At 45.7% G+C, this 23,356-nt stretch overlaps 6 protein-coding genes across 7 annotated transcripts in view; 2 read left to right on the top strand and 4 right to left on the bottom strand.

Moving 5' to 3' along the window:
• Nucleotides 1-2,365, bottom strand: part of LOC105568528 (bumetanide-sensitive sodium-(potassium)-chloride cotransporter) — a 21,348-nt gene extending 18,983 nt beyond the window's left edge. The window contains exon 1 of the mRNA XM_012024260.1: nucleotides 1,902-2,365. The gene's annotated coding sequence lies outside the window, so the exon portion shown is untranslated. The remainder of the gene's footprint in view (nucleotides 1-1,901) is intronic.
• Nucleotides 2,366-3,726: 1,361 nt separating this feature from the next.
• LOC105568526 (ubiquitin-like protein 7) lies at nucleotides 3,727-6,590 on the bottom strand. 2 transcript variants are annotated; one of them, XM_012024257.1, is made up of 4 exons: nucleotides 6,164-6,590; nucleotides 5,467-5,672; nucleotides 5,228-5,364; nucleotides 3,727-5,096 (listed from the first exon to the last, which is right to left on the bottom strand). In XM_012024257.1, exons 1-4 carry the CDS (start codon nucleotides 6,309-6,311, stop codon nucleotides 4,490-4,492), a joined length of 1,098 nt encoding a protein of 365 aa, XP_011879647.1. In that variant the 5' UTR covers nucleotides 6,312-6,590; the 3' UTR covers nucleotides 3,727-4,489. The 2 variants fall into 2 exon arrangements, with proteins under 2 accessions (XP_011879647.1, XP_011879648.1); XM_012024258.1 differs by lacking the exon at nucleotides 6,164-6,590 and adding an exon at nucleotides 5,808-5,930.
• Nucleotides 6,591-7,107: 517 nt separating this feature from the next.
• LOC105568527 lies at nucleotides 7,108-11,348 on the top strand. Its single transcript, XM_012024259.1, has 11 exons — nucleotides 7,108-7,347; nucleotides 7,495-7,589; nucleotides 7,696-7,850; nucleotides 8,097-8,227; nucleotides 8,299-8,434; nucleotides 8,484-8,862; nucleotides 8,986-9,521; nucleotides 9,690-10,062; nucleotides 10,162-10,490; nucleotides 10,568-10,802; nucleotides 10,917-11,348. The coding sequence occupies exons 1-11, from the start codon at nucleotides 7,269-7,271 to the stop codon at nucleotides 11,277-11,279; spliced, it is 2,811 nt and encodes a 936-aa protein (XP_011879649.1). The 5' UTR covers nucleotides 7,108-7,268; the 3' UTR covers nucleotides 11,280-11,348.
• A 305-nt stretch (nucleotides 11,349-11,653) lies between these two features.
• LOC105568524 (protein FAM177A1-like) lies at nucleotides 11,654-14,352 on the bottom strand. Its single transcript, XM_012024255.1, has 3 exons — nucleotides 14,071-14,352; nucleotides 12,719-12,847; nucleotides 11,654-12,474 (listed from the first exon to the last, which is right to left on the bottom strand). The coding sequence occupies exons 1-3, from the start codon at nucleotides 14,299-14,301 to the stop codon at nucleotides 12,205-12,207; spliced, it is 630 nt and encodes a 209-aa protein (XP_011879645.1). The 5' UTR covers nucleotides 14,302-14,352; the 3' UTR covers nucleotides 11,654-12,204.
• A 63-nt stretch (nucleotides 14,353-14,415) lies between these two features.
• Nucleotides 14,416-19,750, top strand: LOC105568525 (fizzy-related protein homolog). Its single transcript, XM_012024256.1, has one exon. It carries the CDS (start codon nucleotides 15,219-15,221, stop codon nucleotides 16,707-16,709), a length of 1,491 nt encoding a protein of 496 aa, XP_011879646.1. The 5' UTR covers nucleotides 14,416-15,218; the 3' UTR covers nucleotides 16,710-19,750.
• A 153-nt stretch (nucleotides 19,751-19,903) lies between these two features.
• On the bottom strand, nucleotides 19,904-22,691 carry LOC105568523 (nucleolar protein 58). The gene is made up of 3 exons (XM_012024253.1): nucleotides 22,453-22,691; nucleotides 22,214-22,290; nucleotides 19,904-22,144 (listed from the first exon to the last, which is right to left on the bottom strand). Exons 1-3 carry the CDS (start codon nucleotides 22,495-22,497, stop codon nucleotides 20,197-20,199), a joined length of 2,070 nt encoding a protein of 689 aa, XP_011879643.1. The 5' UTR covers nucleotides 22,498-22,691; the 3' UTR covers nucleotides 19,904-20,196.
• Nucleotides 22,692-23,356: the final 665 nt, after the last annotated feature.

Genomic DNA, 23,356 nt, shown 5'->3' with positions numbered 1-23,356 from the left:
AGCTGCAACAAAGAAAGATTACACTCTGAGAAAAATGATATACATCCCTGCTAAAAATAGATGCGACTCACAGGTCAATAGTTTATTACGAGACAAACTCTAAATTCACATAACGCTAGCCCGAGGATGGACAAGGCATCGCGAACTGTAAGATTCCGTCGATCTTTGCTCGTTCTTTGATCTCGTCACCGACTACTATTTATTTTGAAAGTACGCAATCGCCGTAGGCAGATCGGTACCTTGGATTTTGCTTCTACAATCAGAGATCCACGTCTTCGCGGCCTTTCGCTCGATTCTTCGAATTTTGCCTTTATAAACGAAGGCCGAGTGCTCTCCGCTTCGCGAAACGATTTTATGGGCTCTCGCCTTGCTCTTCAGATTTTGCGGCGTTCTGTTCTTTGCACATATCGTTTCTCTCCTCCCGACTCTCGTTTCGTTTTAAAGACGGAACGCAAACGAAATTTACGAAGTAGCTTCATCAACAAGTGTATTTTTAATCTCGACAGGGTTTCAAAATTGAGAGTATTTTTAAATATTGGAGAGAGAATAATAAAAAAGAAATGTGATTTCTCGAAATTGTTGAAGAAAAGTCCTCTATTATGAGATAAGCTGCTAATATGAGATAGCCTGGTTTTTGCTAAATTAACAGGCATCATCGGTTGCTACCACCATGAATTTATTGCCCTTGGAGCGAAATCTGTTTGATGGAAAATTCATTGTTAGATCGTTGTGAATAAAGTTTTGCGATTAAATTTTGATGTTGAAAACCTGCTATCTCATATTAGAGAACACTTTCCTCTAGATCTGCTCGAAAAGAGCCAACCAGCGTGAATCTCATCAAATATCTCGTTGGCGCGCATTCTAGATCTCTGGGACCATCCCGCTTTTATGTTATCTCACAATGTCTAAACGAGAATCGACGACAGGACGAGGTGTAAAGCGTTCGCCACTTTGGAGGCAACGATCAATACGTGTCTTTCGATCGCGCCGGATAAAGATTGGGGGACGAAACGAGACACGAGAGATGAAAGTTGCCTCGCGGAACGGAGGTTGCAGAAGAGGCGGCGAACTTAAAAAAAAAAAAATCGCCGGCGCGCTTAGCAACGCCGACCGATGCCGCGGCCTTTACTGCGAGTGCAAACGTTTCCACGCAGGGCCGGTGCGAGCTAAAGGCAAACAAAAGGCTCGTTTCCTATTTGCTGCGCTAGTGCAATAAATTAGAGTGAAACAAGTATACGTTTTCTTATTCCAGCTAACTACGCCAAGTTGACCAGTGCAACAATATCGGCGCAACATTGGGAAATAATGTAAATCAAGTATTGCCAATATATTGGTCCAACATTGTAAGGTGGACGCCTTCTCTTACTTAGCCAATATTACTTAAATATTGTGTCAATACTGGACCAATATACTTGTCGCATTGGCAAATATTGGCCAGTGCGCTTTCAGTATAAATCTAATATTACGTAATCTTGGTCGGAGCACAAACTGTCATCGTCTGGTCGATATTGCGACCTGCCAGAAACGGGAGTGGAAGAAACGGAAAGTCGATTGAACGGTGAGGGTCGACGAGTGACGGAGGGGTATCTTAAACCGGCCCTGCGCTTCCACGCGCTCGCTCGCGCGCGCACGCGACCGGCTCGTTCGCTCGCAAACGGCTTCACCAGCCTCGGCAAAATCGAGGGACCGCATTCTCGCCGCGCGTACGACGCCGGTTCGGACTGGCCGTCCGTCTCCTCCGTCAGTTCCGTCACGCGCTCGCCCCCCGGGCGCAAGACTCGCGGGGCGACAGGAGAGGCAGGCGGCGAGGAACCGTCGCGAGTTTATAAGATAAAATTCGAGCTCGCGGGCCGTATCTAGCGTTGAACGCGCGGCGGAAAGACCGCCCTTTGCCTGTTCACCTTCTCGTTCGCTAAACTCGCAGTCCTGCGGCCAACAGATCCTCCCGAACGTCAGGCTCTCTGCTTCCCCATAACCTCGCACATCCCGAATGCACTCGTCTCGCTGCCGCGCTCTTATCCAGCCAGGCGGCTCTTCCAAATCCCGGTCATCGCGCCGAGAATACACGACGGTATTGACAGCCTCTCTTGTCAGTGGTCGGCCGTCTCTCACCCTTCAGCCGGCACCCGATCGGGCAGGGTGCCAACACTGGACACGTGTGCCTCGGGTGCGCGCGCGCACGCGCGCGCGTGTGTGTGTGCGAATCGATGGGCGCGCTTGCACGCGAGACGCCGCCCGAGCACGTGCTAGCCGTGTCACTCGCGGCCGAACTGCGCGCGGGAGGTTCCGCCGTGTGGTCCCGGCACGTCCGAGCCACGCGAAATCCCGATTCCTACTGACGGACCGTTGCAGAAGTCCCCTTTACTTGTGGGGGGCCTCGCGACGCCCGGCTCCGCGGCTCCGATGCGTGAGCAGGGACCGGCGAACCGGCACACGCACCAACGCACCGTCGCCGGTGCCAGTGTTGTACCGCGCGGCCGTTGCACCCCTCTCGCAGGCGCGACTCCTGAAATATTAACGCGCGAAGCGCAATCTGTCAACACGGCACCTGCCGTGCCCCCCCCCGACGTCTCCGTTGAGAATTGCCACGAAAATTGACCAATTGTTGAGAGCGCTCCATGTATACGCGCCTGGGATAAACTGCGAGGGCGGTCTCGGCTTTTTAAGAGAACGCTGCAATTATTGTCGATTGTTTGAAAACGGAGCCTGATCCGCTAACGCGTTCCTTGCGACAGGAAACGTTCCAATACGCTTACAAAGCTTTGTCAACTTGCACTTGAATTTTGGAAACGTTTTTGTTGACTACAAAATAAAATATGTTTCTCGATGCAACATCCACAATGCGCTCTTCTACAAACGTTCTGTTTCGTAGTCGATAAGTACGTTTAAAAAAATTCGCGCAAGCGGACAAATTGTATATTATGCACTGCACATCGTCGGCAAATTTCTCAAGCGCCTCGATTTGTTTATACAAAATAGAATGTTTCTAGATTAGGCTAAAGAGTACATTGTAGGCTTCGCGCTGCGGAATGTTCTATGTGTAAACTATTTCGAAACACACTGAAGTTTCTCGAGAAAATCTCTATTGTATATATATTTCTCATTAATTTCATATTGCTGTAATGACTTTCTACAGGCACGAATTCCCTGCAGAGCCAAGTGAAATTATCTTGAAGCGGGATAAATTATATTGCTAATATCACAACTCGCGTCGCGTCAGAAACATTTACATTTCCTGACCCGACTGTTCTCAGATCTGTTGTGAATAATCAGATAAGTCTTAATTTAACGTAGCGTCACTTAAGACCCTAAAGATTCTCAAACGATGACTCGTCGGTACTCAAAGACGTGGCACTTACGCGTGGCTGCGTGGGTTTTCGCGACGCATTCGATTTCGCGTTAACCGCGGTACACCACTGCTGACGTGCATGACGCATTTATCCCCCCCCTCCCGAGTATTTGGCACCGACACATTTACATGTTGAAGCGTCATTCCACGTGGCTCCCATATGCCGAAACAAAGACTCCTATCACAATTTTTCACCTTACGTTGCAACTATGCTGAAGCAAAACTTGCTTACATCTATACAATGATTGTTTAATAAAAGCATTTTAATTAGTAATAACAATGCCATTAAAAAATTGCCACGATATTAACGTTAGAAAGACAGAGACAGAAAGAAAGAGAGAGAGAGAGAGAGAGATAGAGAGACAGAGAGAGAGAAATCTTAGCAAAGTCCATATATGTACATGTACATGTATATTTACATTGATTTTTTTATTCACGCATGTTAAACTTTGATTGAATCCCTGATGACTTTGCATAATTTATTATGCTGTGTGAAATCGGTCATCTATACACAGGCGCTTGAAAAAAAACTGAGATAACAGTTGTATAAATCATGTATCAATAATGATTAGAATTTGAAGATAACTACAGCACGTGTGATATGTCCGGATGCCTTGGTTCGTCTTACAACGTCATGTGGAAGAAGTCAGAGTCAATTTCGCTTGAGCAATATGCAAAATTGTCGGAAATACAAAAAGTCCTGCGTAACATCGCTCGGCAGAGGTAGAGCCTTTCATTGAACAGAAGTTTCTTAATGTACACAGTAACTATTCCCTTGATATATTTTCTGCGTCAGTGGTAATAACAAAGTACATCGAATCCTACCGCACTCCCGGAAATTAGAATAATAGTCTTTATAGAGTTCTCGAAAGATAAAAGTTCACAGGTCTCGCTAGGTAGTCTCGGTGAACAATGTACCTTAAAAAACAATTGGTATAAAACAGTCTTCTTCGAGTAGTAAATTTCACAAACATCTTGAACACATTCTCTATGACTCAGCGTCAACTTATGTTACAAATGGAGAACGTGCGCCGTGGACGCGCAGGCTGATTCATCTGGAAAACACTGTTCTTTTCTGCGACACCTTTTGTACAAACTGTAAACCGCACTTGTATTACCTTGTCTGGTCGTTCCTGTCCATTAATTATCATAGAAACCACTAAACACGAGTTCGATGGCTGCCTGCACGTCGCCGTTGGTAAACTGCAGCGCCTGGATATTTACCGTGTCGTCCTGCAGGCCCATCTCGTGCATCTGCGCCAACTGCCGCTGCAGATCGTTGATCGGCGGCGAAAAGAGCGGTAGCACCGGCGACAAGGAGGTCGCCGGCGACGTGGCCGGCTGCTGCGAGTTCGAGTTGGTCGCCAGGGCGGCTTGCCTCATAGCTTCCATGAACATCTGCGACGTGATGACGCCGGTGCTCGGATTCTCCGCGGGTTGACTGGCACCGTCGGACGTGGAGGACGGCGGATTGTCCGGTCGCTGCTGGTTCGCGGCTGGCGACGCGTTAGGAAAGCGCAGATTGCTATCGTTGACAGGCTGCGTAGCGAAAAAGTGCGCAATGTCGCGCGCCATTTCCTCCTCGAGGCTCATGCTGTCCATGCTGTAGGAGCGCCCGGTGGTGGGCTGCAAACTCGCCACTGAACTGCTCGAGGAGCCGCTGGATGCTATATTGTGCGCCTCCTCGTGCACAGCCGCCGCGATATTCTGCGCCGCCTCGATTAACACCGGATGCAGCTTTGCAATTCTAAATACGTCAGGCACAACAAATACAACTTAAATACGTATTTACAAACCGGACGCGAGGAAATCCCTCTTTGAGAATAACATTTCTGAACGCGCCGAGTGCTACAAGTTAGAATCGTCACGCCTAATCACCTTCTGACGGTCTCGACGTCCGTGAAGTGCGACATTAAATCGGTATCCTGCAACATGGCAATGGCGACTGCGTCCTCGTGCAATCCAGGAGAAGAAGAAATAATGTTGTCTATCATCTCCGGCCGTTTGCTTAAACGCTGTAACGTATCAGAACGTTTACCGGTACGAATCTAACGATACTCGATAGCGGTTAACGATATAAACTATAATGGAGTCATTATTAAAAAATGCATAGTTACATGCAGAGCGCTTCTAAACGCAGGTGTCTCGTTGAAAGACTTAAACGCCGATGCCAGTTGTACTATGCAGTCTTCCGAAATGTGTTTATTCAATGCCGTCGACTCTGGCTCTTTCTTCTGTAGCGCGTGCACCATGGACCCATTTTTCAGCCCAACGGACTCCACCGTTGCGTCATCCTCAAGAATAAGCCCGCAGTAAATGAATTCTAAAAGGAAAGACAATTGTCAGCATCACAACCAGAGATCACTCTAGTCTAGTCTACAAGAGATTGTCAACAAGTCTGAAGTCTGGCTTATGCAAGGCTAATTCAAGCTAATTCGATAAGGACTTTTGGTCTCACCCTGGTTTTCACCGTCATTCAACTGTGATCTCGCACAATTCAATTCCTTTGTCTCTTTCTAAGGGGACACAGTTCCCTGTTTAAAATAATAGAATATGATGAGATTACACTAGATCGTAATTTCAATGTAAATTAATAAGACTCTTATTTATTTATATTGAAATTGCATGTGACCTAACGTGATCTGATTATATTCCAGCGAATATTTTAAAGAGGGGCTAGTGAGAACCGAGATTAATGCCTCAAAACATTTTCAGATCGGACAGAGGCTGACGTTGAACTTAGGCCAACAAAGGGTACAAAGAGTCGTTGCGGCGGAGGTCGATCTCCGGCGAATAGCGCGAAATGATTTTTACCAATCGAATCCTTGGGCAGATTCCATCTCTCGGCGGCCTCCTGCTTCAACGTCCCCACCTTCGTCTTGAGATTCACGCCGCTCAGCGCGATCGGCATGACCATCTCGGAATTGACTTGCATCCTAAACAACAGCTCCATGGCTATCATAATTAAACGGACTGACTCGATTCCAAGGAGCGCCTCGTCCTCTTCTCGGGTCCCAGAGCGCGTCAATCTCCACCGGGGACTCCCTTGCGCCCCGCGACTTCATGCACGCGCGACGAGACCCGCGGAGGTTACCGTTTTGCAAATTATTGCGGGCGAACGGGCAAACGTCATTGTTGACACCGCGAGTCATAGGGGAGGGAAAGCAGCTGTGTGGTGCCACCTAGGGAACTTTGCTCACTTTTTCTTCACACGATCTCGAGAGGGGGGGGGGGAGAAAAAGTACCACTGGACGCCTTTTCTGGGGAATATCAAGCGAACAACTTGTCGGGCTCTTTTCAAAAATCCTTCGTTCGCAAATGCCGTCTTGCTTTTAACGCGAAATTTGCAGCGCTCACAAGCTGTTGGGATCAACACGACGTCGACAACGCCCGTTCGTCCTCGCAGCTTCGGCGACGCGTCCAAGAGCGTAAATTCCCTCGAGCGAGAGGATCCGCGCGCGCGCCGTTCGCCATTTTCGAAACTTCACCCGCGCGCAGCTGGCCGATAAACGGAATTAATCCGATGCGGTAGTTGGTGCCATTGTTGCTGTAACAAATAAACTTGTACGGGTAAGTCATAATAAATTGTAGCCTGCGAAAAGTTGTCTAACGGCGTTCCTATCCTCGAGAGGAACTCTGCCAAGAAGCGGGGCGCGAACTGTGGCGACCCCGCCGGTTGCGCGGGCATGCGCCGAGCCGCACGCGCCGAAGAGTGCGTGGAGCCGGAGGTTGCGTGCGGGCGCGTCGTGGTGCCGCTGCTATGCCGTGCGGGGGATCGGCGACCAGGCGGGACACCGGCGCGAGCGCGAGCCTGTCCGACAGCTGACGGCGGGATGACAGCCCGATGACGCCTGGCGACGCGCCGGCCTGACCCGACACCGAGCACACACCGAGCCGCAGGCCCCGCGCCCGAGCAGAGATGCAAGGCATCTGCGAGAACATTCGCACGGCGATCGAACACGGACGCACTGACATTATCAGGTCGATCCTGGACGCGTGTACGTATATCTCGGAGAGCGCGCTCGGCGCGCATTCTTCCTTTCCTCCCCCTCGCCCTTCGAGCCTCCCGCGAGGCGAAACGAACGTAGATAGGAACGTCCTTGGGGTTTTTTTTTTGCTGTTTACACGGCCTTCCTCTGCCGCAGGTGAGAACGGTAACGCCACGGAGGGCATCACGAGGGACAAGATTCTGAACCAACCGATCTTGGAGGAAGGAACCTTCCTGTCGTACGCCTCCAAGGTCTGTCGCACGCTTTGCCGAACGCGCCTCTGTTTGGCGGCGCAGTTGTAACTCTCCTACCCTTTGAATTTCTCCCCCTGGGTCTCACCGCGCCTTTTACGTTTAGACCAATCAGGCGGACATTGTGAGGACTCTCCTGAATTGCGGCGCCAACCCGGCTGTGCAGAACGTCAGCGGACGTAATGCGGTAGACGTTGCCTCGAGCGATGCAATACGACGTATCTATATCGAGGAAATGTTGAGGGCAACAGCCGCTTCTGAGTACGTAAATATCTCGGCGTTTAATCTCACGGTCTTCCTTCCCTGTTTGAAATATTAGAATGTCATCGGACTACATTAGATAATATGCAGTTTCGATGTAAATATAAGAGTCTTGTGAATTTATATTGAAGTTGCGTGCAATCTGATGGTGTTCCATCTATTATTTTAAACAGGGTTCTCAACTGTCAAGCACAATCATACGCTTTGATCAGTATCGCAAAACTGTGGACGTACATCTTTTCGCAGAGTAGACAGAGTAGTGCAGTTGCTAGATGCAGGATTAGACGTTAATTCGTGGGACTCGCAGGGTAGTAAGAACACGCCGTTGCACTGGGCAGCATGTTACGGGAACAAAGACGTTATCGCGTGTTTACTTGGTAATGTATAGACAGACGCCGATGGCTGGCGCCTGAAAAGAACGTCTCATCATGTCAGAATCTTGACGTAGATAAGGGAGCTAATGTAAACGCCGAGAATGGCTGCGGTGCGACGCCGTTACACGACGCAGTGAACCGTGGCGATATTGCTATCTGTCAGGAATTGTTGCAGGCCGGCGCGAATCCTCTCGTACGGGCTGCCAAAGGGTGAGTCCCGCGTCTACAAACGCAACGAACGGCAATATTTCTCTTTTAGAACATTTGCAGGGAAAACGCCGTACGAATTGTCCAGGAAGAAGCAATCTCTCCACTGCTTTCTTCAAAGATTCCTATCGAATTTCATGCTGAACGAGAGCGAGACGATACACAGTGCCGCTCTGCCGTATCCAGATACAAACTATTGCCAGGGTCTCACGTGCAATATGAGCCAACTGTCGGTCGAGTCCAACAAGTCCTCGGATCCCGCGTATGATGTGCCTTCGCGTGACGCGGGCAAGGACAGTCCCAGCAAATCTATCACCGATAAAGGAAGTGTCTATAACTTGCTGTGGCCACAGCCGAAGACTGTGAACGAGTTGAAAAATTTTACCGGCCCGTTTATCGCTGGAAAGGAGCTTTTTATATCAATAATACAGGTAACATTCAGGTTTACACTGACACTTCTCGGACGTTCAGAAAATCTTGTGTTCCGTCGGAGGAGAATTCTCTCAATTTTACATATGTACGTATTCTCATTGTGTTGACAAATTATTCCCCAGGGCAGTGAATCTGTACATAAAATACTAGATGTGTGGGAGATCAGCAGAACTCATCTGCTGGAATTGGGTCATGATGTAAAGATTGGCGAAGTGCAACCAAGTTGCGGCAAGCTGCTCAACGATAATACGATCGAGTGCGTCGTAAATAGAAACCTTTTTAACAGCGCGGACAGCTATCAGCTGCACATTACGCACAACTGCATCAAAGTGAGCGCCGGGAGTCTGGCGGGGTTGCACTACGCGGTCTGCACGTTCGTGCAGATTCTGCGTCTGAGTAAGAATCAGAGTAGGTCGGAAGTGTGCGAGATAGAGCCCGTCTTTATCAAAGACGAGCCGAGATTCGCCCATCGCGGTATACTCTTGGACATCTCTCCCAGAGGACGCGTACCGACCTTGGAATACCTTTTACACATTATTGACCTGCTGTCGTCGTTTAAGATCTCGCATTTGCACCTCTACTCCAGGCTTGTACAAAATTGCGACTGGCAGCTCTGCTACTCCAAGTCCGAGATGGTGACTCTAGACCGATATTGCAGGTACAGTTATACATTTGCGATTCAAAGAGTCCGTTGTTTTCAAGTAAAAGATTTTCTGTCAAGTGCGTTATTTCTTTCGTCGCTCTTTAATTTCAATAACCTGTAATAACGTTTTTAATTAGCAGCTCTTTCTGTATTTATTATATATTTGGAAATGAACTGTTCCAGAGATCGCCATTTAGATATAGTTCCAACGTTGGACGTCGATTCTAATGTCAGCCAACATCACCTGACGCAAATGTGGCCTATCTTCCAAGACTTGCTCGCAGTATTTCCTAGCTTAAATTACGTTCACGTAGGCCCGCGATTAACCACTTTATTAGTGCAAGCTGACAGCTTCGACTTGAGCGGGTCCGTTAACGATACGCTCGAAACGGACATGTCGGAAGTGTTCAAGTCTTACTCGTGCCTTCAAGAACTCTGGCATATTCTCAATTTAAGCTCGAACACGACTCTGCTTTTATGCTCCAATAGTTTACATTCCAAATCCGAGTTTCACAATATTCCTACCAATATCGTGCTTGTTGAATATGGATTTCAGGTAACAGCAACATTTTTTCCTCACAATTCTTAAAAATATATTTACAGAGGCAATAATTTAAATCAAATTCGCAACATTTACTCTGGATATCTGTTGCAGGCCGATTACGATTTCTCCGAATGGACGGAACCGTTCAGACTGGCGGGCGGTAATGTTTTACCAAGCTCCGGCACGGCTAGTTACAATAGTCTGGCGGGATGTCCGGCGTCGACGTATGCCAACACGAGAAACGCGATAAAAACCTCCCTGGAGCAGAACTCTATCGGTGTCGTTGTTGCGCACTGGTCGGGCAGTCATCATCTCACAGCGCATCCTTTCGCGTGGATCGGTTATTTGGTAGCGGCTGGCTTAACTTGGAATCCAACGACGGAAATAGATTTAGGGCCTGATGATAATTACGACATCCCTGAGCTGTCTGCATCAATTAGGTAACCGTTTGCAAAATTTGCGATCTACATGTACGTTTCAATACATTCGTGTTTAACAAAATCGTGTCGTTTTCTAGAGAAAGATGCGTCACAAAGTTGTTGGACATACACGTGTTCCAAGATTCGGAGTATAAAATCGGCAACGCGATACTGGAGCTGGGACGGATAGACACGTTGGTGTTAACGTTGAGTAAAAATCAAGCGGTCAAGGATTTGCAGCAAATACCAGATAATCGCGGCTCCACGTTGTATAGACTACTGACCGACCCGGATAACGTGAATTTGGAGTATCTTTCAGCCGATCTGTTCGCTGTAAGTGCGCTTACGCATTCGCAGTGTCAGACTGTCCACAATACATCTTGATACTTAAAGAATGAATAACAAGATACTCTGATATCGCAAATTAATATTGTTATGCGTTTGCAGAAAATGACGAAACAGATTAAACGAATATCCCATTCGTTGTACGAGGCGAACTTGTCCTCCAAGTTCGCGTCTATGGAGATGCAGGAATTGCAATTGACATCCGACCTGATGCTGACGGCCTGTAAAATCGGCAGAACGCTGATCGGGGTCGGTGTGAATCCGAATAGTAACATGGGACTCGCGGTCATCAATCTAGGAGTATGTAATCTGCCGCCCACTTTCAGGACCGATGTAGCGAACAAGATGCTGGCTCATATAGAGCAGTATAAAGGCTCCTGGCTGCAAAGGCACTTTCCACAGGGTCTCCAGGACTCCCTGCTAGTTTTGACTAACGCGCTGCATAGGCTTGTGCCGGAGACATAATTCTTTTTTTTTTTTAGAATACAAGAGACTTAGTTTGCATCGAGCAATATAGAAAATGCAAATGTCTGAAAGACTTTTACAGGGCATCTCTTGAACTTTGTGTTGTTCGGGACTTTAATCGACAAAAGACTGCAAATAAAACACGTGCAGGATTTCAAGATGTATTCGAAGAAAAGCTAACGAGAGCAATATGTATTTTTATCCTATTACATATTATCACTACTAGTGTACGTTTGCTATGCTGTACCGTTTCTTGATATCCGTAAATTTACAAAAACGCTTTTGAAACACGCCTTATTGAGGGAATATAATTTTATGCTAAGAAATTTCGATTATAAAAAGAATGTTTGTTTTATTAAATACAGAGACTTTTATTAATTGCATCCCTATTGTCTTTATTGATTATATAATAATCCCGTGAGAGTCATGGCTGATGTAACTAACAGCCGGTAATGTTTCATTATTTACTTTCTTTTGGACGCACGTGCAAATACAAGATTCAACAAATTTTCTTTCGCAATGACTTTTTATAATACTATTAATATAAGTAATATATAATAGTTTATACGCAATAAATTATATTAATCTATTAATTACGATTGATAATGTATAAAAAAATAATACAACTAAAACTTTTCATATACACATTCTCATATATATCACCATTATTTAGTTTAAATCGACTTGAAGGCAGCGAGTATTGCAGCATTTTCATGTAAATGTTATATATAACGCAGTAAGTTTTAATTTTTGCTCTACATCACATACTTTCTTGCGTAATTATTTTTAAAAGCTTTAATATTGCATAGAAAAATATCGAAATCATTCAAGCATTCGTTATTTCTATCTGCAAAGTTAGAATTGAGCGATAAATCCCTGTCAATTAAAGCTATGTGTACGAAACGGTTCCCAAAATAGTTTACTATTACTTGCATCCGTCTGTTAATACATCGCTACTTATGAGATTGTTTCTCTTGTGTTCATTCCAGCCACCCATTTCCAAATCTTGCTTGAGAAACCTCTCCTTTTCGAGCGCTTGTAGCCTGTAGAACTCGTTGATCTCGAACCGATACTTGGGCGCGGTTATGCCAAAGAAGTCGGCCAGGCATTCGCCAACGTAGTCGCAACCCTCCAGCATTTTACAACTGAGCCATGTAGTTTGATACCACGCCCATGGTAACCAGTTCATATTTTTCTATAAGATGCATATTGTTATTTTAGAATCTTGTCGAATGTGTAACAAGTTAGGCCGCTATTACATTTGTCGTACGACGAATCTTACAAGCGTGTTTGGCTGCGGAATAGAAAAGCTCTCGAGTATCTAGACACTCTCTAGCTTGTAGCCAATCAACGTGATTAAAAGCTTTGTTGTGCGACAAATGCCAGCCGTATTACACACGCATGTGCGTAACTTTAATCAGTATGATTTGCATAATTACGGTATCTATCTGCGGCACAACTTTATTAATCTTTGGTGCGTCAACTTCATCTTCCGACGAATATTCCTCCATCACACCGTCCGAGAATTGCAGCACTCTCTTTGGTTTCTTGCCCAATTTGTGTTTACACTGCGCAACATTAAATTCGAGCTGTGTTAAGTTTCTTAAAGCGCGTTTATAAAGTTCTCGTAGAAAGGGATCTACTTCCAAGGAAATAGAGAGTTAAGGAAAACGAGCTTCCAAACTTTAATCTTATCACTAATTGTATCTTAACTACACGACAAGTATAAGGTTTTACTATGCAAAAATAGGGAACACCCAGTAATTTGTACGGAATTAGCAAGGGAACCGTGACAACGAGCAAATGCCTGTACACCGAAGGTCCCCCACATATTTCCTTACAAAAACCTCGCGAGTTTTCCACAGAAAAACTTGGAGCTCGCAGCGGGGATGCACCTAGAGACCCTGTAATTAATATAATAAAAAAGAAGAAGGTAAATCCACTCGCCTAGGAATTTGACGAACCCTCTTATAACCAGTCTCTGATTACAGGGTCTCTGAGAACCCAGATAGCACAAAGATGAACATAAGTTCATAGAGAATTCATTTTAAAGAAAACATACAGAATTAGAAAAATGAATATCTGAAGAATTAGTCTCAATCAGTTCGTCTTGAAGTATTCTTCTGAAGTTCATTATAATGAATACTTCGCGATTCAGTACTGTGAATACTTTAAGAATTTATGAGGAATTATTTGTCATGCGCGAGTATCCGCTAACCGCCATCCGGACGTTCTTGTGCAGCGTGTCACCACGTGCAATATTTTGTGTGCGTAACGTTATGTGCAATTAATTTTGTGCAATAGTTCTATTGTGTAAAAGAAAGAATCGAACGACGAGAACCGAAACGGAAGAATCATCCGATTGTCAACGAGCTTCGGTTGAGAGTATCTCACTGTTGAGTGAGAAATTATAATAATGGTGTAATGTTACTGCATATTAGATGTGTACATACATTGGGTAAATATTTTGTAATCCTCTTTGTTCTAACACTATTCCCCTTGAATTCATCAAGTTTACATTTATTGAATTCGAGATGAATACTTTAAGAAGTTGTCAGGAAAACGATTTATGGTGCATGTAACTTCCTCTGTCACTCTTAGTGTATTCTTCTATGAATTCCTAAAGAATTACAATTCAGAAAAAAGAAAACTTAAAGAATACTTTGTGAATTCAGTGTGCTATCTAGGAATGCACCTATACAAATCCACTTATCTCGGCGGATAAGAGGCGAGGTTAAGAGAGCCGAGAGTACCTGCTATTCACGCACATCCTGCGAGTGACAACCGTTACCTGCGTCTCGGCATCCGATTTTTCCTGCAGAATAACGTCGCTCAGATCCCCAGCGTCGTCCCTCTCCGCCATCGTCGGTCGTATCTTGCGATAAACAAAGCCCTTGGCTCGGCGTCGCGCCCTGACGATTCTTGACAGCGCGTCGAGCAGGTTCGAGCCCCCCCTCGTCCGCCGCTCGCCGTCCCGATGACTCATCCGGAGCGAACGGTGTCGAGAGAAACGGCAGAGCATCGCAGTCGCGACCGAATCGCGCGCGTGCTCCTCGCTTCGGAAAATTCGCGATCGACCCTCTGGCGGAGTTTTCTCCTGCCCCTCCCCGACTCGCGCTATTATTCATGCGCAATATTGTGCGTATCCTCCAAAGTGGAGAAATAACGATAAAATTGACCCGGTTTGACCAACCGTCCAGAAATTCCTGTCTATCTTATCAACGGGAAGGTCCGCTTTTTTCCAATGAAATAACTTTTATCTGCCGACCATAGATTAAGCTTTTAAACGGAACGCAAACGTGTTTTCTCAAGAACGACTTTTCTTTGTATTCATCAATTAGATAAACGTTATTCATTCGTTAATTGTCAAGTTGTTATTCGCGACCGCGATCTCGTTTCTTATTTTTCGCGGGTCCGTCGAGGATCTTTGTCATAAAAATGTAACTGCGAATGTTTGAAAACTGTGAGAGGAAAAGTGGGCAAGGAAATACGCGGTGTTTAATATAATTTTGCTTGAATGCCTTCCCCAAAATGATTGCGCCAAGTAATGAATAAGGGACAAAACGGTCGATAGGATCGACCTTCCCACCCCGTCCGAAAGCGGCGTTTTCGCTGGCGTAGTGAGCGTTTCCATTGGTGGGAAGACGGGGCGATCGGTCGATTGTCGAACCCGCTGGTCTCGAGCCTGACGGCGAATGGCGACTGGCAGGTCTGTCGAGGCAACGGGACGAACGGAGCTCGGACTCGAGGCGGTGTTGCAGAAACTCGGGAACGTAGCGCGGCGCGGGCGAACGCCGGGGCCGGGGGATGAGCTCGTGACGCGTGACCGAGGGCCACGATCGATCGCGGAGCGGCTCGGGTTGCGAGGTCGGCAGGCGTTCGCGGTTAATTATGTGTGTCGGTGAGGTGGGACGTTAATCCCTGGCGCCAGGTCGCGACATGTTCCACCACGAGTACGAGAAACGGCTGCTGAAGCCGGTGGCGAGCGGCGACGCCTCGACGACGACGGGCACTGCGCTGCCCGGCGCCGTCGCCGTCGCCGCCTACTCGCCCATCTACTTCTCACCCACGAAGACGTCGGCGTGCAACAACAGCTACGATCGCTTCATACCCACCCGCTCGGGCAACAACTGGCAGACGACGTTCTCGATGATCAGCGAGAACGGCCGGGGCGGCCTGGTGGCGAAGAAGACGCGGGAGAACGGCGAGGGTAGCCGCGACGGCATCGCGTACTCCTGCCTGCTCAAGAACGAACTGCTCGGGGCCAGCATCGAGGACGTCAAGGGCCAGTGCGAGGAGCGCCGGGTGCTCTCGCCGTTGGTGACCAAGAACCTCTTCAAGTACACCACGCCCACCAAGGACCGAACGCTGCTGGATCAGAGCTCGCCGTACTCCTTGTCGCCGCTCAGCGCCAAGAGCCAGAAGCTGCTGAGGTCGCCCAGAAAGGCGACGAGGAAGATCTCGCGGATCCCCTTCAAGGTGCTGGACGCTCCGGAGCTGCAGGACGACTTCTACCTGAACCTGGTCGACTGGTCCTCCCAGAACGTCCTCAGCGTCGGCCTGGGCAGCTGCGTCTACCTCTGGTCGGCGTGCACCAGCCAAGTGACCAGACTCTGCGATCTGTCGAGCGACGGCAACAGCGTCACCTCTGTCGCGTGGAACGAGCGCGGCAACCTGGTGGCGGTGGGCACGCACATGGGCTACATACAGGTGTGGGACGTGGCGGTCAACAAGCAGGTGAGCAAGTTGCAGGGCCACAGCGCCCGGGTGGGAGCCCTGGCGTGGAACGGTGAGGTTCTCTCGTCCGGCAGTAGGGACCGGTTGATACTGCAAAGGGACGTGAGGACGCCGTGCGTCGTCGGCGAGCGGCGGCTCGGTGCCCATCGACAGGAGGTGTGCGGCCTCAAGTGGTCACCGGACAATCAGTACCTGGCGTCCGGCGGCAATGACAATCGGCTCTACGTGTGGAACCTGCACTCCCTCTCGCCCATCCAGACCTACACCGAGCACCTCGCGGCGGTCAAAGCGATCGCCTGGTCGCCTCATCATCACGGCCTGCTGGCGTCCGGCGGCGGCACCGCCGACCGTTGCATCCGTTTCTGGAACACCCTCACCGGCCAGCCGATGCAATGCGTCGACACCGGCTCGCAAGTCTGCAACCTAGCGTGGAGCAAGCACAGCTCCGAGCTCGTCAGCACGCACGGCTACTCGCAGAATCAGATCCTCGTGTGGAAGTACCCGAGCCTCACGCAGGTCGCCAAGCTCACCGGCCACTCGTACCGGGTCCTCTACCTGGCCATGTCGCCCGACGGCGAGGCGATCGTCACTGGCGCGGGCGACGAGACTCTCCGCTTCTGGAACGTGTTCAGCAAGGCCCGCAGTCAGAAGGAGAACAAGTCTGTGCTGAATCTGTTCACGAGTATCCGATAAACGGCGGCTGGACTCTACTGCTCGTGCTGACAAAGCCTCGCGAGATGTCTTTTAATATGTATTTTGTACATATACACACATACGTATCTGTCGTCATAAAATATATCGTAGAGTATTCTAAAAGAGACGATATATACAATATATATATACACACATACACACACTTATAGAAACATATATATATATACACATATGAAATATATATAAAACTGCGCTAGAGGTACTAGAGGAACATTCTTAGAGACTCGTATAGGAGATAAGAATTACGTGGTGTTCGTATAGGATAAGTCTGCGATACGTTGAGTACTTGTGTGCAATACTCGTTGCTATTCTCCGGTAGAGAGTAATCTGGCGAGAAAGAGAGAAGGAAAGATTACGCATCCCGGAGACAGTCGCTGCGAGACACTCTATATTTTTTATGCACTTTATATACACTTATTTTTATATGTCACTACAGAATTATGGATATTTGTACGGGGTGTCGCAGAGATCGCAAACTCGAAAAAGCGGCGAATCTGAGGCAGATTTTTCTTCTCGATTATCGGTAACAAAATTATGAAAAGATCAGTCTTGAATTTGGAGATAATCGAACCGTAATACCTTCTTCTTGTTGTCTAAAGTATGATTATTTTATTTGAACTCAAATTGTTCTTTCATTTAACAGGGCAGTCTGTCGCAACCAACAAGATTTTCCCCGAGAGAAATCTACTCCAGATTTGCCACAGGATCTGTAATTGAAATTAAGTCGCTCTGGGACACTCTGTGCAACGCGCTTGCGTTTTCTATTCTACTTTGCATCGTACATTATGACGATGTTGGAGTATACGCGATTTGTATCATGCTGGATCTTCGATCGGGAATTATACAGCGACGATCTATCATGCATTTCATAAATTTGCAGTTCTCATTTATCTAACGGATGTATTTGATCGCTATATCTCCCTAACTTTGTGAACTGCCCACTTAAAAATCTGCAGACTAATCAGACCTTGACAGAGATAAGAATAAAGTCTGCGAGAATTCTATAAAAGCTATCTCACATTCTTTCTATCGTTCTGCTGTCCTCAGTGTGCTTTATTAGTCACTGTTGAAAAGGTCCAGATTTGCTTCTACGGAATTTTTCCGTTGCGTTATCGTACAACTAATGCTAATTTATAGTTTACGCTCGGCAAATTGTACAGATTTAAACTGAAAACGTAACTTATCAAGCAAATCTACTAATTTATATTATAACAAAAAGAATATGCATATATATATATCGCATTAATATACTTTACGTAATGTTGGAGAAATAAGAGTTTGACGAGAGAGAAAATTGTACAATCGAGGAAATCCGCGTGTAGTTCGCAAACGTATTTTATGCGCAATCTATTTTTCGCGATATCGTATATCGTACGTTTGAGTGCACGAGTGTATAATAAAAAGTAAGAAACTAAAATAAAACTGAAATACATATTAAAAAATCGAGATGTAATTCTCAGCGAGGGATATTTCGTTTACGAATCGTCCGCCGAAAGCGAATAACCGACGATTGTCGTTTAACATACGTTATTGCTCTAGTATAATATGATGTATAAAATATTTTTATACAATCGCTATATATCGTTAAACGAAATGCGTACACGCCTATGACGCTTTGCTCGATTCACGCGCGGCAATTAACCAGGAAGACGCACCGGAAGTAAAAGAAAAAGGGAATGCAAATTACAGCGTTACGGTCCTACATGTGCACTGCATTCTGTATGCACCAGGATACGACCGAGCTTCTTACAATAAGCTAATTACAAATAGAAACGTGTTTCCTCGCAGTTTCTACGCAACATCGTTCGATAATATTCGTAACGTGTAATTAAATTTAAATGGAAACACATTTTGTTTTCCACAATGAAATAAAAAAAAAATGCATACGCGTATGATTGTAAACGATATCAGTTCTGTTAGATGTAAAAGAAAACTATCAAAATTACATGTGAGATATTGAAACTAGTAAAATTATATAAAGCCATTAAAACGTACCGAAACTAATTGCTGGCTTCTATTTATATATTAAAGATGGTATTTTAAAAAACGATGTATAAAGGTTAAAGTCTACTAGTCAAATTTAGTCAATAGTGAAAATTCTTTTGGGCTCGATACTGAAGACATTGCCTTTATGAATGTTTCTCTCTTACAATGTGTAATATAATTGTGTAATATTTTTCTTAATGTGTTTATAGAAACGATATCGTTTACGTTCTTAACGTATGTGAGTTATTTGGACATTTGATAAATACAATATCTTGTGGTAATCAGTGTATTCTTTGGAAAATATACACGTTTTGGGCAAAAATGTATAAATTCTAGAGAATACGCATTATGGAGATCTTTATGTATAAGTGCGAAAGTTTTAAATTAACTTTCACAGTTTGATCCTTAAATCTATGATGTACTACTGTAGACGCAATATTTGTTGTCACACATGCATCGAGGTTTAAAAAATATTGAAGATATTTATATGAGTGTATAATAGAAATATATATTTTGAGGTATTACTTTTGGCAAATTATACGCTAATATCTATCATATAGTCGGCTTTCTATCCAAATTGCGTGTAATGATTTCATTTCAGATTTTTTATCACTTTTTACAATAATTTTTGTCAGTCGCCGATATTCGAATACAATCTTGTTAATTATGATAATTGTGAGATATCTCGTTCTTACAAAGGAGATACATATATACGTCTAAGATATTTAACAAGTCAGTTTTGTATCTATCATTAATTTGATGACAATTACAAATTCATATACATGTACGATCACGTTTATACAATGTAATTTTAGTTTATATATTTTTTTTAGAGAAACATAATCGCGAAAAATTGTCTATATTGTTAATATATACATGCATATACAAAACGTAATTATACTTTCAAAGATTCGGCTATTATGTAATTGCCCGCAAGTCAAATGAATAAGTGTTAGAATAAAAATATTTAGTAAACTTTCAAATGTATTCACTTATTATGGGTTAAATAAAATAATTCTGTTATAAAAATATAATTTTACCACTTTAATATATTATATAAAAATCAATACAAGTAATCCGCAATTACATATTTGTAAATGGAACAAGCTAATTTACCAACTTCGGAATTGGAATGGTTTTACTAGTATTTGGGAAGTTTTGAATTTTCTAAGGAATAAAGAAAAAAAATTTATGCATTAATGTATTTCTGAAAACTATACAATATGTTACATAAATCATACTTAGGAAAATCCATCATCTCGTTTAAAAGATCTTATTCGCAGCGTATCAGCGATCTTAATTTATGATGCAAAACAAAGTTCTATGAAAAATATTCCGTAACAAATCTCCGATTTCTCTAGCTTTCCTACTCGTACTTAATTAAAAATATTCTTATTATCTATATTTATTTATATAATACGTAAAACTTAATGTGGAAACTTATATTTATCCTATTCGTCTTTGCGTAGCCTATGCAAGTTTAATCTTGCTTTGATTTCTTCTTTTTCTTTTTCTTCTCGCTCGAAACTGGTTCCTCTACTTCTTCAACAGATGCTGTCATTTGCTGCATCTCCTCGCTTTCCTTATCCTTCTTCTTCTTCTTTTTCTTCTTTTGCTCCGCAACTTCTGCTTCTTGCATACCAGAAAATTCCCCCGTGTCTTCTGTTTTAGTTTCGATGCTGCGTTTCTTTTTTCTTTTCAACGAGTCATTCAACTCCTCCGTATTTTCTGGTTCCACGCTGTATTTCTTCTTTTTCTTCGGTATAGCACCAGACTCCGGTTTTATTTGCACCTCTTGAGAAGCTTCCTCTACATCTTCCGTTTTGATTTCCATGCTGCGCTTCTTCTTTTTCTTTGGAGTGACCAATTCCGCTTGCGCACCAGAAAATTCTCCTTGTTCCACATAGGATTCCACATTATGCTTTTTCTTTTTCTTCTCGCTCGGGACTGGATCCTCCACTTTAACAGATACTGTCGCTTGTTCCTCCACTTTAACAGTTACTGCCTCCTCGCTTTCTTTGTCCTTCTTCTTCTTCTTCTTCTTCTTTTGCTCGGCAGGTGCAGCAGCCGATTCTATTTCCGCTTGTGCAGCTTCTTCCGTTTGCTCATGGTTCGTGCTATGTTTCTTTTTCTTCTTTTTAGGTACTTCCACTTTCACTTCCTCCTCCTCAGCCTCATTCTCCTGCTTTATGATCTCCTCGATTAATGGCCTCTTCTGAGTTTGCAGAGTCGAGTCTGCAGACGCGGGATATTGCATGCATTCGTTCTTGCTGTGATATTTCTCGAATTTAGCCTTTGCTTTGGCGGTACCACTTATCCGACGTATATTCCCTTCCTCAAGTCGGTTTAGTCGCTCCTGCAAAGTTGCTCTGTGCTTTGCGCCAAGTAGTGGTTCATTACTGTTCAAATTGCCCGATGAGTCACCCAATGCGTCGACCCTCGTCGCCAGAGAAGCTTTCGCTGCCAGCATCCTAGACATCTTGCCCTTATTCCTGTTGGAGGACTGTCCGACGAGCTGCGAGTGGTAGATCAAGCCATACTTGGGCGTGTTCTTTTTCGACTTAAGAGCACGGAACAGCGCCTTTTCCGCACCGAGGATCTGTAAAGTGGACGCCGGATGTTTGGCGAGATTGGTCAGCGAACCGGCCTTGGCGATTAGACGCGCGCCGATCAGGTCGCCAACGAGAATGGACAGATTCGGCGCCAGTGCCGTCATTCTGGTCGACAGATATTCGCTCAGCTGGCCTCGGTACCGGTGGAGCTCGAGTATCTCGACGCACAGGTATCGCATGTGCTCGGCGTCGTACTCGGAGATCTCCGAGCCCATCGAGGTTTCCGCGGCCTCCTTCACCCTCCCCTCGACGTCTTCTATCAGTATGTCCGACAGGTCGCAGCTGACTGCGTTCTCCCGCCGGCCAATTGTCTTCATCGTCTGTATGTACTGAAGATTGTCAGTCACGATCTTGCCCAGCTCGGGGAAATGCCAGCCGTACCATTCGCGCGCCCGCATAATGTAATTGTTGAGCTCCTTGTCTAGATCATCCAGCAGGCACACTGCTTGTATCACCATGGTGTCGATCTTGTCGGGTGAGAACTTGAGCTTGTATCTGGAGAGACTGTGGGCCAGGCCCAACGCCATGGCTGTCATCTCCTTCTTGGTCACCTCAGTGATCAGTTCGTCCCTCTGGCTTCTGATGCATCTCATCAACTCTTGCACCGCCGTGTTGCTTACGCAGGATAGCGATAGCTTGTCCTTGATTGCACTGCCCAGCCTGGCATCGGCGACCGCCAGTTGTTCGTGGGCCTCAGTGCAGCTGTTTCTGAGCGTTCTCTTCAAAGACTTGGACAGCTTGCCGTCCACAATCGCCGTAGTGGCGGCTAGCGCCTCAGTGGTGTCCTCAAACTTGTGGAAGTACTTGAGTTTAATTCTGCAAGGTAGAAGGTACGTGAGAACGCCGTGTACAATCAGCGAGGAGACGTTTGAAAGAAAAACTTACAATTTTCTGGCGGCCTCCGGGGTCTCAAAGTCTATGTAAAGATTGTCCGACTTGGCGAGTTTGCTCTCGTCCATCAACTGCAAGCGAATTGTCATTTAAATCGCGCGACGCCATTCGTCATACAAGCTTGTCGCGAAAAAGCCAAGCACCCACGATGGGGAAATTTATCTAGGCCAACACGTGCGCGCGAGAGCGTTTAGGTTAGGAGGGTCGGCGCTTCCGGCAGACCTCGGGCTTACCTTGAATATCGCGTAGCCCGCCGGCGTCTCGAACAGCACCAACATGATCGCTACGATACTCGACGCTCTTGACGATCGCTTTCACACAGCTTTCATGCCAACAAACGCCCAAACTGCCTTCCACGCCGTTACCCACGCCGTTATCCACGCCGGAACGATCAGATCAAATCCCGGTCGCGGCTCTTTTCCGTTTACTCGTTCTTCCTCGATGTACTTCGTGGAGGATCCGCAACGTGTCCGGTCACCGGTGCTCCAATCCGGCGCGCGCGCACCACACAGTAACCAGTGAGCCAATCACGAAATACTGCTTTCCAACCATTTTAGCCGATGGCAGGCTCGTAGTGAGAGAGAGAGAGAGAGAGGCCGGTATTCATAGTCGGATCTTATATTCAAGACCGTCTTGAATTTATCTAAAGATGCTGTATGGAACATTTGATTGGTTGCGGAGTATCTAGAGATGATCTTAAGACGGTCTTGAATATAAGATCTGACTATGAATACCGGTCAGAGAGAGAATTGCGGGAATTATTTGAGGAGACTGTATGAGGATAATCCAAATAAATGCAGCCGGAAAAATTACTTTATTTCTTTGTCCTCGTCTCAAAATCTCTTGCTCTACGTATAAATTATTTTAATGATTGCTTAACATGATTGACTGCATGGATCTAAAAATATTAACCAATATATCATACTGAGCGCTCACTCAACAGTTGTGTCCGCTGAACCCGGCTAAAGGCCTGTATCCACGATGCTAGAACTTGGTCCAAGTTCTAGTTTCGAGAAATGTGTAGCCAATCGACTTGCAGCTTTTATGAAATAGCTGCAACTTGATTGGCTACACACTTCTCGGAAGTAGAACTTGGACACAGTTCTTGGATCATGGACACAAGGCTTAATGCTAGAA

This window comes from Vollenhovia emeryi, unplaced genomic scaffold, assembly GCF_000949405.1.
Source record: "Vollenhovia emeryi isolate VEMERY1.0 unplaced genomic scaffold, V.emery_V1.0 DF939128.1, whole genome shotgun sequence".
Taxonomy (NCBI): domain Eukaryota; kingdom Metazoa; phylum Arthropoda; class Insecta; order Hymenoptera; family Formicidae; genus Vollenhovia; species Vollenhovia emeryi.
Note: the sequence above shows the minus strand (reverse complement) of the source record. Positions and strands in the feature narration are given on the sequence as shown.